At 43.8% G+C, this 11,615-nt stretch overlaps 1 protein-coding gene across 2 annotated transcripts; it reads left to right on the top strand.

Moving 5' to 3' along the window:
• Positions 1-2,163: 2,163 nt before the first annotated feature.
• frs3 (fibroblast growth factor receptor substrate 3) lies at positions 2,164-11,445 on the top strand. 2 transcript variants are annotated; one of them, XM_079511109.1, is made up of 7 exons: positions 2,164-2,398; positions 3,640-3,768; positions 4,150-4,238; positions 4,376-4,562; positions 4,699-4,860; positions 4,952-5,067; positions 8,532-11,445. In XM_079511109.1, the coding sequence occupies exons 3-7, from the start codon at positions 4,173-4,175 to the stop codon at positions 9,840-9,842; spliced, it is 1,842 nt and encodes a 613-aa protein (XP_079367235.1). In that variant the 5' UTR covers positions 2,164-2,398; positions 3,640-3,768; positions 4,150-4,172; the 3' UTR covers positions 9,843-11,445. The 2 variants fall into 2 exon arrangements, with proteins under 2 accessions (XP_079367235.1, XP_079367236.1); XM_079511110.1 differs by having other exon boundaries at positions 3,625-3,768.
• Positions 11,446-11,615: the final 170 nt, after the last annotated feature.

The raw sequence follows: 11,615 nt of genomic DNA, 5'->3' as shown, positions 1-11,615 counted from the left end.
TAGACCTAGCATAGCTGTGATGTCATGCATGACAATGGAACAATGGAAACAGAAAGATATGAGTCAAAACCATCATGTACATGTACGTACATGATGAGTGATTAGATAACGATAAAAAGAGCATGCCAGGATTTAAAGGAATGCACTGTCACAACTAGTTCCATGCAAGGGCTACTGTAACTTTGATCATAGGTGAACAAGCTTCTAAGTGGAGATTGTGGAAGTTGTGCATAATAGTCAAACAAACAAACTCCACATGTCTGGGGCCATCACTGCGAGCTATTCTAAATGCACGTTCTGTGTATTGGTAGTGATGGACTGCCTGTCAGTCTGACACCCACTCACACCGGGATCTACTTGAATGGCTCGTGCGAGCTACTGGTAGCTCGCGAACCCCTGGTTGGTTACCCCTGCTTTACAGGATCACCTCACTGGTCTACAAAAACACCTTGAAGACCCAGGAGCCCTCGTACAAGGTTTCTTCGACTATGTATGCACCTCTTGGTACCACAGCACCTCAAACTTAGAACAAGGCTCCAGACTTCCCAAAACAAACTGGTCAGGCTCCTATCACCCCCCGAACCCACCTCACCCCTGCCCACTTTGACAGGCTAGAATGGCTTAGGGTCGATGACAGAGTACAGCATCTTGCAATGGGTCTGGTCCACAAGATTCGATACACCATACCAAGATACCCATGTACCTGTCCAAATACTTCCTTAATGTTAACGAAGTCCACACCCACAACACCAGAGGGAGTGCAACAAACCATGTGCCCAGATTCGGCACAAACAAGGGACTAAATTATTTTTGCTCCTATGCCATCAAAATGTAGAACGACCTACCAACAGTCATTAAGACATGTGAATCCCTTGATTCCTTCAAAACCGCTCTCAAAGGGCACCTACGGACCGCTGCAATTCGAAACTGGCTCCCGTAAAATCTGAATCCCCCCATGTTTCTTTCCCTTTTTACCTCCTTTATGTTGAATTCCTGTTCTGTTCTTTGGCTATATAAGTTTGTACGTCTCTAAATGTTTTGATGAATTGAACAAGGTGGACCCTCTTGTAAACAAGTGTAATGCTTTATTGGGTCGTCCACTCAGTTAACAGTCATTGTATTGAGTTGTGCTTGAAATGTATGTAATTCTGCAAACTGTTAATACATATTTCAATCAATCAATCAATCAATCAAAAAATGAGTTCATAGGCCTAGCATGGAAGTAGAGATCTAAAATATGAACCTTGCGATGTCATTAAGATAATATATATAGACCTAATTTAAAACTGATCCTGTCAACACAATCAGAAATAACAGTGAAATGAGACCACCCAGAATGTATTTACAGTTTAAAAACACATGCTACAGAAAATAAAAAAAATGATAAAAGGGTCACATAGACATGATCTCATATAGCCTTTTTGTTGAGCATGTGTTATATGTGCACAAATATGGTCCCAGACTGTTTCTGATGGAGACACTGCCTGGTGGAGTTGGGCAATGCTTGAAGGAAACACCAGCTAGGGGGACATTCATCATTACATATCACACACAAAATCTGAGAAACAAAAATGTACAAAGAAAAAAAGTAAACCTATTTAAGAATAATAAGTGACCCTAAGCAGCCACAATTCCTCAAAAGAAGGCTGGTGCATCATATGATGAGAACACCTCATGGTCAGTGCACCCTTCGGATGAGAGAGGTTAGTCAGATGATGGAAGCATTCATGTGTGAACCCCAGGAAGAATAGATGAGGATCCGTATAATAAACAATAAATAGCCTAAATGATCCATTGATTAATGAATTGGTCCGCAAACTAGTAGGCTACATGATGTGCCAAGAGACTTGTGTCCAGGTGTGACTATCGGTATTAATGCAATATACTTTTTCCTTTTTTTTGTTAATTTTCCAATAAAGGGGGAAATGTTATAGGCCTGCACTACAAATAAATTCCAACCTGGCATCCCTAAAGACATGTATGCCAAAACCACTGGATGAATTCGTATTGCATTATTCGTAATATATTCCATCCTATGCCAGTCCCAGTCACACCTTTCCCAGTACCCCCCCCCCCCCCCCCCCCCCCCCCCAAAAGAAAACAGGAAAAAAACAAAAAACACTCGTTGTCTGACTGTGAACTCTCACCCCGTTGGTGGGGAAATGTCACTGGGAGGCCCGCGCTGCAGTAGGGGGGCGTAAGGGGAGAGAGGGGAAAAAACAAGAAAGAAAAAAGAGAAAAAAAAACATTTTATTGCTGCCACTAGATTTTTTTTATTTGCTTTTCTTCTGTGCAAGTGCCATATGCCATTAACAGCTGCAGCCAGCGCCGGTAATCATTTGCCGTCTCAATGCTTATTTCGTAGGCTACTAGGGCTAATAACAATCCGTGCCAACATGTGAGTAGCAAATGATCGCTCTTTCCTCAGTTTCCCTTTAACTGCTAAATGTTCGCGCTATTGTATCCACTAACCATTGGAACATAATGGCTACATTGTGTCGATGCATTGTGCATAGATGCTTAATCGCATAGACATATTTTGTGCACTTCAAATTGATTTGAGCGCCGTCGGCTTCTTCTGGATTTTGCGTCGTCTTGGCTAATTGAGCAAAAGGCTACGATTTGTCTATTTCTAAAAGCCTATAGATGAATAAAGATGTGCCTGTTACCGTCCCATGATATATGACAAGTGTATGACTGTCATGTAGCCTAGCTCTTAGCCTGCTGGTTCTGATTCAAGATTGCTCGCTCTTGAATCAAAACCAGGCTATAGAGTCACTGGTTGCCTGGCATCTTAAATCAGCCAGATATAGGCTATAGGCCTGGATTAGAGAACACACGCGGTGTTGTTCCGAAAATATTGTAGCCTATTTCCAGATAATAACACACTAAATTGAACAGAAATCACAGCCATATGTGAGCATTATTTGTTTTGTCTTGTGTTTCCTGTGCTATACAGCATGCCATGCTGGACAGATCACAGATGTGTCCAAAATGTGGACTTCTATGGAATCATATATATATGACATAATATATATATAATATATATATAATATAATATATATTATATATATATATATATATATATATATATATATATATATATATATATATATATAATCATATATATATGATTCCATATGTATATATAAAATATATGATTCTTCTGTACTTGTAAACATTGTCAATAAACATATCAATCAATCAATCAATCAATCAGTATATATATATTGTAATGACAAAAACATTGTCATCATATTTATCACATGGTCACTATTTTGAAGCATATAGTTTTAGATGGTCAAATAAGGACCTTTATTCACAACTGGCTGTGATTATGGCTGCGGTTATTAGTGTAACATTTTATGTGAGAAGTTTTGTCGTATCATTATTTTATTATTTTTAAACATTATACCAGAGGGTAAATAATACAGTTAGCTTTTGATAGAAACTATGAGGGAGGGGTGTATTTTTACATGAAATTCTACGAGGCAACCTAAAAGGGAACTCATTTGTATCGGTACAATCAATGAGATACATGTCTTTCTTCATTCCTAAATTCTAACATGTGTTTTTGTCTTGACAAGTTCTTACACCTGTGCTGTGTGTATTTACTGTAAGTAGCTTTATCCATTTTAGGAGGGAGAAGATGATGTTTCTCTTGAAGATGTTAAACCACCCAACTGGCTTGTGTTTTACAATGATGATGCCCAGTAGACGATCCTGGGATTGAGGCTTGAATCTCTCTCCACTGATGGCCTGGACTGAGTAAGAACTTTGCATGTAACATTGCATGTTCTCCAAAGCAGTGGGTCAGGACCCATTTGTGGGTCACGACTCACCACTCGAGTAAAAATCCCATTTCATTTTCCCATAAAAAACAAACAAACAAATGTAAGAAATTCCATAAATAAAAATAATAATTAAGATGTAGTGAAAATATCCAATCTACAAGCTTGCAACTGCTATTTTCACTAGTTTGGCTGCCGTGCAAACATCTAATCTCTCTTTTGTTTCTCGACCTGAAAAGTTTGGGAACCACTGCAAGTGTATGATTGAATGTTGCTGGTGTTTGATACAGTATATTAAGCCCATCAACTTAAAGAAAATCAATGCCTGCTTTCATGCGTTGCTTCATTGCATCAACAGGTTTCAGCTGGTCTGCTGAAGCTATGGGGAGCTGTTGGAGCTGTCTATACAGAGACCCCATCCGAGACAACCATCTCACCAAATTCAAGGTACCCATACCCCAAACTGTCGTGTTTCGTTTATTAATTATTTCTAAGAAGAGTATGTTACCCCTCCCACCCTCCAAAGTTACCGCTTCAAAAGAGCAACAACTATATGACTTTTATTTGCTTATTTTACTTGCTAGGTCACTAATGTGGATGATGAGGGCAATGAGTTGGGTTCTGGAACCATGGAGCTCACGCAGACAGAGCTCATCCTACACACACGCAAAAGGGATGCCATCCGATGGCCCTATCTTTGCTTGCGACGCTACGGCTATGACTCTAACCTCTTTTCTTTTGAGAGCGGTCGCCGCTGTCAAACTGGGCAGGGTAGGTCATCAAATTGCTCTAAATACATGCCTGGTCAATCTGCTTCAATCATACTGCATGTGCAAAGCCATATAGGGGTTTGTGTATAGACCAACAGTTATTGAATCCACATTGTTGCATTGCTTTTTTCACCCAGGAATCTTTGCATTCAAGTGTTCTCGAGCCGAGGAGATATTCAACCTGCTCCAGGAGCTAATGCAGTGCAATAGCATTAATGTAGTGGAAGAGTCGATGATGATGAGCCGTGGTGGTCACACACCAGAGATGGACATGCCACGCACACCGCAGACTCCCAACAGTGAGTTACATACACACATACAGACACACACGTGCAAACGGTGCAATGTCCCTTAATGTCTCACTGTGTCACGACAAAAATCTGTTTACAGCTCCAGGATTCCCTGTCCAGGGCTTTCCCAATGGATACCCTGGTTATCCAATCAGAGGCGACTCCTCCCAACCCTCCCTTGCTGACGACCATGGCCTCATGGGCTTGGAAGACCAGGTAGGGGAGCTCAGTTGACCATATACCCATTTTGATCTCACACTCAAGACCAAAATGGCCACCGTATGAATATGGTAAAGGACCACCTATCCTCCTCCTCTGTCAGTGAGGTCAAATGTAGAGCTGCTGGCCGGCTCATATATGCAGAACTAGTACGTCAAATCAAGTGTCTTCATATATGGAGATCCAGGTGATGATAGTCAGCTCCACGTATGGAGATCCATGTGTTGTACCAACTTGGTCATTTGCAAGTCTGAGTAGCGCCACGGCAACCACAGTGGGTATCATGAGGCACAATATGGTCATATATTGACATTCCCATATGGGCTTAATATTGATCACATCAGGGATCTCCATATATGGACATAACAGGGATTGTATTAGGCCCTAATACAATCAAGACAAAAAAAGGTCCATATATGCAGCTGGGAATGCCCATATATTTTTTTAAATTCACGTTTTCACGACCTACCCGGCTCAAATACGTGAACAAATCCATATGGATTTGTTCACGTTTTTGAGCCGGGTAGGTCGTAAAATGTGTGCTAATTAGTAAGGCCAGGCGGGGCCTCGGTCCACCCCAGTTAGGGCAAAGGTAGAGTCAGACCTTAATTTCCGTCCCTGTTCTTCATCGTCACTGCTAACCACTGGTCGGATTTCCATTACTGTGGTGTCCACTTGATTGTTACCGTATGTCTCCAGCTTGACACTGTTTATAAAGACATGACTGGTAGAGGTTACTTTTTGAATGACGTTTTCAAATGCAGCCCCATCAGTGTCTCAGAGTTTTGCCAGTGACTGTTGTGACCCAGCAGGACCTCAGCGGTTTTCTAAAAGCATGTCAAGCATAGTTCGTCCTTAGAGTCTTCTATTTTGATCTTCAGTACAAGTCTGTATTTAAAGACTGGAAAGGTTTTGTTGCATTTGGAAGAGCAGTATTTTCTACTGTTCTACAAGTTTCTTGTTGCAGTCTGCACTGGGACATGCCTTGTATATGCAGTTGTCATGAGACTGTCACAATATGGTCGATATGAATGTCGACAACCATGTAGTAATCCACCCATTATTTCTGTCCCTGGGGCGCATTATTCATCTCGCCCAAGCTTTTCCACTTGGCGTTGGTTACGTTACTGTGTGTCAGGGTTTTGACCTTCGAGGTTTTCCCTTTTTTATCATGCTTTAAGTTTACACGCCTGCAGTATTTCTGGGTTGACCATCATCGTTGAGGTGAACGACACTGACAGAGATCGGCCTCCAAAGTTTGACAGGGATCTGCTTTCACGGCTACAATGGGTTGAGAACAGTGGTGTCATGCTTGTAGAACGCAGTACCACACCGTGGTACCAGTCATTTTTTGACGTGCACGCACAGGGACGGAACTGAGCGGTGCACGTGCGTGCACGCTAGAACGCATCCCCCTAGATTCAAGAGAAGACCCTATCTGCATAACCTGACTCTGCCAGATTGCGGCAGTATTGAGTTCACAAGTTCCCTCCTCCTGCCTGCATCTGGGCTCTCTCAAGCAGAAGCGATGAACCGGAAGCAGCGGGACAAAAATCTGATATCTCCACAATCATTTTGAGTTGTAGTCTTGTTAGGTTGTGTTTACATTTGTACTGTGGCACAGCTTCAATATGTCATCAGTGTCGCGTTGATCCCGCCTCTAGCGGCCGCATACGGCCGCATATCGCTCCGACCAGAATTGGTCCGGAGTACATCGTCCCTGCCCGAGAGAGACCAGACTCTCCCTTCTGGCAGAATGCAAATGTTGTCCAGCAGGGGGAGTGGTTCCACCAGGCTACTATCTGCAGTCTGCAGACAGACCCTTTCCAAGTACCCAGTGGTCTAGGTTTACTGGCGCCCCTGGCCCTCCCCTCTATTTTCACACTGTGTCAAGTACCGTGCCAAATTAAAATGGAGACTACTTTGCATAACAACAGCTTTAACTGTTTACACCTGAGCGCACGTAGCCTATAGGCCCTATACGATAAGCATGCACACTTACAGCAGTAGGCTATGGCTCCAGTAGGCTACTGCTGCTGTGTGTTGTTGTTCTGCACACAAGAAGAATGCCCCCTCCTCCATCAAAGAACAGATTAATTCGTCCAAAGCAAACGTTTTTGTTTCGCTAGTGTGCAGTAAAGAAGTTTGTCTGATTATTTTAAGTCTACTTTTGAGTTTGTGTGTCTAAAACTCTCATACACTATTTAACAATAGGCTTAGGCTAAGCAGCTGTTCTGTGTGCACGGTGCGATGTGCACATGCACGCGCGTGCACGTGCGTGCGTGCGTTTGATGTTCCGTGGTACTAGAAAAAAAATCACCATGACACCACTGGTTGAGAAGAACCATCAAACTTCTCTGCCTGCTCTCCCCACAGGGTAACTCTCACCTCTTTACAGCTCTCGTCCATTAGGTTGATGTCTCTCTTGGAGACTTCTCTGCCCATTTTAGTCATGATCCGTGACACGTCCCCAGCATTCCTGCACACTCCTATCACATTAATAATGGCTCTCTGGTCCATGTTCTGTAGGTCACTGATGGGTACGAAGTCAAAGTGCTGCATGGGGATTTTTACGATGTTATTACAGAGCACGACTGTACTCTTGTTGTTCAATATAATTTCATAGTCGTTCTCCCTGTTGTAGTTCTTGTCAGCTGTCTTAAGTGCCTCGGAGATTAGGTACACCACTTTTCCCTTCCTTCTCCACTAAAGAGAAAAACTGTCCACCTCTTTGTTGAAAACGGGCATTTCCCGTCAGTCCTATCCCTGATGTCATGAATATTGTCCAGCAACTCCACATCTGACCTCAAACCTCTGGAAACCCATGGAGCTGACCTGTTCTGACATTCCATATGTTGATCCTTATTCCTTCCCCATCCATCCTTCCTCTTCGATGTCTCCCTTTTGACTGATACCTGTCCATTCAAACTTTAGACGGGTCCGCCCCAAAGTTATTAGTGCAGCTGCGCCCGGCAGCCGGCAAAAACTAGAGTTCTCAACGGGCCCGAAAAACCCTGTACACTCAAGACACTGCCCCCGCTGCCACCCATAGATCTCCATATATGGAGCTGACCTGTTCTGACATTCCATATGTTGATCTGACCTCATCAAACCCTGTACACTGTGTCTTGAGTGTAGAGGGTTTGATGATGTCAGACTGACATATGCGTGATTATATATGGAGACGTGATGTCACGATGCGTGACCATATATGGAGATGTGATGTCACGATGCGTGACCATATAAAATATGGCGACGTGGGTGACTAGACGTGATGTCACGATGCGTGACCATATATGGAGGCGTGGGGTGACGCATTGACTGACAGACTGACGGGAAATGCAAGTTTTCATAGTAAATGCAACCAATACTGTGAACTGAACTCAAACTGATATCACCATGGCGGTCTGAGTTCCCGATTGCTTAGCTCTAATGTACAATGTGTTTCTCTTTCCTAATAGACCCACACGTACGTGAATACTGTTAGTATGGACGGGGATCTTTCTATGCGTCACTGTGTGCACTCACTGCCCGAGGTGCATCCCAGCTCTTTCCCAGAGACAGCACGGGGGGCCATGCCTGTTGGGGGGCAAGTAATCCAGTCAAACATGCGCTGCTGCCCCCTGGAGGAGCGCAAAGATCCTCAGGTGTTCTTGCAGCCCTCCTCGCAGGAGGTTAAATTCATGCTGGGCCCCACTCCAGCACAGCGCCATCTAATGGAGCGGGAAAGGGAGAGGCATGCACACAATGCCCATGGCCTTCAGCCTGTAGAGGGCGCTACCGGCTCAGAGACGGAAGGAGACAAGCCCCCGCTGCACATGTGCAACTCTCACTCCTATCATCACTTCCACCACCTCATGCACCGGCATCCGGGTCACGAGCACCCTGCAGAGGGCTGCCAGGGCAGCCAGCTCACCTATGAAAACATCAACGGCCTGAGGGGCAGCCGCAAGCAGAGGCTGAGTCCCAGCAGTGTGTCCCAGTCGCTGGGTTCAAGTAGCAGCAGCAGCACGGGGGACAGCCACTCGCTCTCCCTCTCGCACCCCCACGGCCCCTTGTCCCTGCCCTCACAGGGCTACCCCTGCGAGAGGGGCATGGGCGGAGGTCACCGGCGGACAACTCTGCTCAACTACGAGAACCTGCCCTCTCTGCCTCCCGTGTGGGAGTACAGCGCTCTGCAGCGAGACGACGAGCAGGACGAGGAGGACGACGAGCAGGACGAGGAAGAGTACGAGGAAGAGGAGGAAGACTTTGACGAGTACGAGTTCTCAGAAGGACCGGGGACACCCAACGGGTACCACCAGGAGAGCCGGGGCATCCACCGAGACGCCCTGCAGGACTATGTCAACACTGAACAGGTGCAGCCCCCCCGGCTGCGGCACGCCTGCCCCCCGCACCCCCAGTCATGTCAGTCGGACAAAGGGGGGCGAATATTTAACTTTGATTTCCGCAGACGATCGGGGGCCGGGGTCGGAGGCTGCGAGCACGGCCACATGCCTCCGTCGCGGCAGCTGAATTACGTCCAGGTGGATATAGAGGGAGAGCCACCATGCCCGGCCCTCAGCAGCGCCCCCGGTGCCCAGTCCCAGCCACAGCACCAGCGCCTCCCAATCCAGAAATGTGGCCAGCAGCAGGCACCCCGGCGCAGTGAGTTCTACGCAGTCATCGACCTGAAGAAGACAGCCGCCATGTCCAATCTGCAGAAAGCTCTTCCCAGGGACGATGGGACTTCCAGAAAGACTCGCCACAACAGCACAGACCTGCCTCTGTAAAAGGTGTTAAGGTGAAGAGGAAAGATGAAGACAGCAAATAAAGAGGTAAATAGAGGTGAGGATGTAGAGCTTGATGGGACAGGCTTATCCTCATTTTAGCACACTGGACCCTTCACTGTCATCCATTCATTCGACTGTCAGGCTGAATAACAGTACGTACTGAAACGTATCTGTGCATATAAAAGGAATCACAGAGGCTCTAGAAAGTTAGGAGTTAGGAGAAATTGCCATTTTATTGCGTGTTATTTATTGGATGTGGTGTGAAGCTCTTTTGAGTAACCTGCAGTGGTAACTGCAACTATACTCTTGCTGGATTCCAGATTAAACCCTATATATACACTGTTACATTAGTTGAAATTTGACCTTCAAGCTGAAAGTAACTTAAAGCCTCATTGTTTGTCAGTGGAGGCAGTTATTTCTATGCTTTGTTAGCTAATTTTAAATTATTCAACCCATTTCCATTCATAGGTATGTTGGTTCCAGCTATTTATTTTCACTCTTCAGTTGGTAACATGCTACAGTACATCCATGAAGTTTCCTCTTAATTACACTCCAGTTAATCTTTAATAATTCTAAGAGTCTAAATTGTAACCATTTCTCGTTATTTGGCCTTCGAACAGTTGTTAGAATGAAGAATGGTTAATGGTTCCTCCAAGGTATCGGCCAATATTCATACCTCATTTTGCACGCACCTAATTCTACCATTGTGGTTGGTAGGAAAGAGTTGGTATTTTTTACTATATGTCTACACAGAGCGTTTTGCACACAGTCCTATGGAATTGTACATTATCATAAGAATAGTTTAGTCCAACCCAAATTGAAACATTCAGCACAATAGAACATTTAAATTAAATAGCATTATAAACAAATGTGACATTTGAAGTTAACCGTGTCCTTATCAAACAACAAAACATTTAGCACACATGGTTTAAATTAGCTTATTCTCCCTCTCATCTGCGTGGGAGAAATGAGAAGGCAGGACATTATTGATCACACCTTCTACATATCATTCCACACGAGTAGGAAATCCATATGGTTTACTATTTAGAGACCTGTGACGATTGTCACATTGCACTTTTTACACTTGACCACTGAAATTATCCTGCTACTCCTGTTCTTTTAGGTCCACAGGTCAGACTAATTCGACCAGACATGTGTGGCCACTGGCCAAACATTTCATTGACATTGTTTGTTTTATGCTTTTATGCAGATTTTTATAAAAACCTCAAATAGTGGCATTAAGCTATAACCTCATACAATGTACTGATTCTATAATTAGTGAATTATCAGATTGAGAAAGTCTATAAAAGGTACTGAATCAAGTATGTTGCAGAGTCATGCAGTGAGGCTTTTTAATCAGCCTTTGATATTTATTTATCTATATTTATTTATTTGATTTTGTATTTATTTATTTATTCATTAATTTGTTCAGTTAGGTGTTTGTAATATTTTTTGTTTAAAATGTGATAACCAGCTGTTTGTAATCCAGTTGGTAATATGGAGACCAAAGCTTCACATTACATTGCCACTGGATACTGGTGTATTACTGTTATAACTGTGCTTAATTAAGAAAGAAAGAAAGAAAGAAAAAGAAAGAAAGAGAGAAAGAAAGAAAAGTAATTTATATTTAAAGTGCCAAAACTGAACTGCTAACTGTATGTTGAATAAAATCATATGTGCCATTAGGAGGTGTGTAGAGAACCATAAGGCAGTTATTCTCAACGTCAATGGGACCTGAAGGTCAGGCTACATAACTCCTGAATCAATCTTTGA

Source organism: Electrona antarctica (assembly GCF_951216825.1).
Source record: "Electrona antarctica genome assembly, chromosome: 9".
NCBI lineage: Eukaryota > Metazoa > Chordata > Actinopteri > Myctophiformes > Myctophidae > Electrona > Electrona antarctica.
Note: the sequence above shows the minus strand (reverse complement) of the source record. Positions and strands in the feature narration are given on the sequence as shown.

Excerpts from the sequence above, each read along its gene's own strand:
- frs3 (XM_079511109.1), top strand. The coding sequence starts at position 4,173 with ATGGGGAGCTGTTGGAGCTGTCTATACAGAGACCCCATCCGAGACAAC. Across the intron at positions 4,239-4,375 it reads ACCATCTCACCAAATTCAAG|GTCACTAATGTGGATGATGA; the intron begins GTACCCATACCC and ends TTTACTTGCTAG. Across the intron at positions 5,068-8,531 it reads TCATGGGCTTGGAAGACCAG|ACCCACACGTACGTGAATAC; the intron begins GTAGGGGAGCTC and ends CTTTCCTAATAG.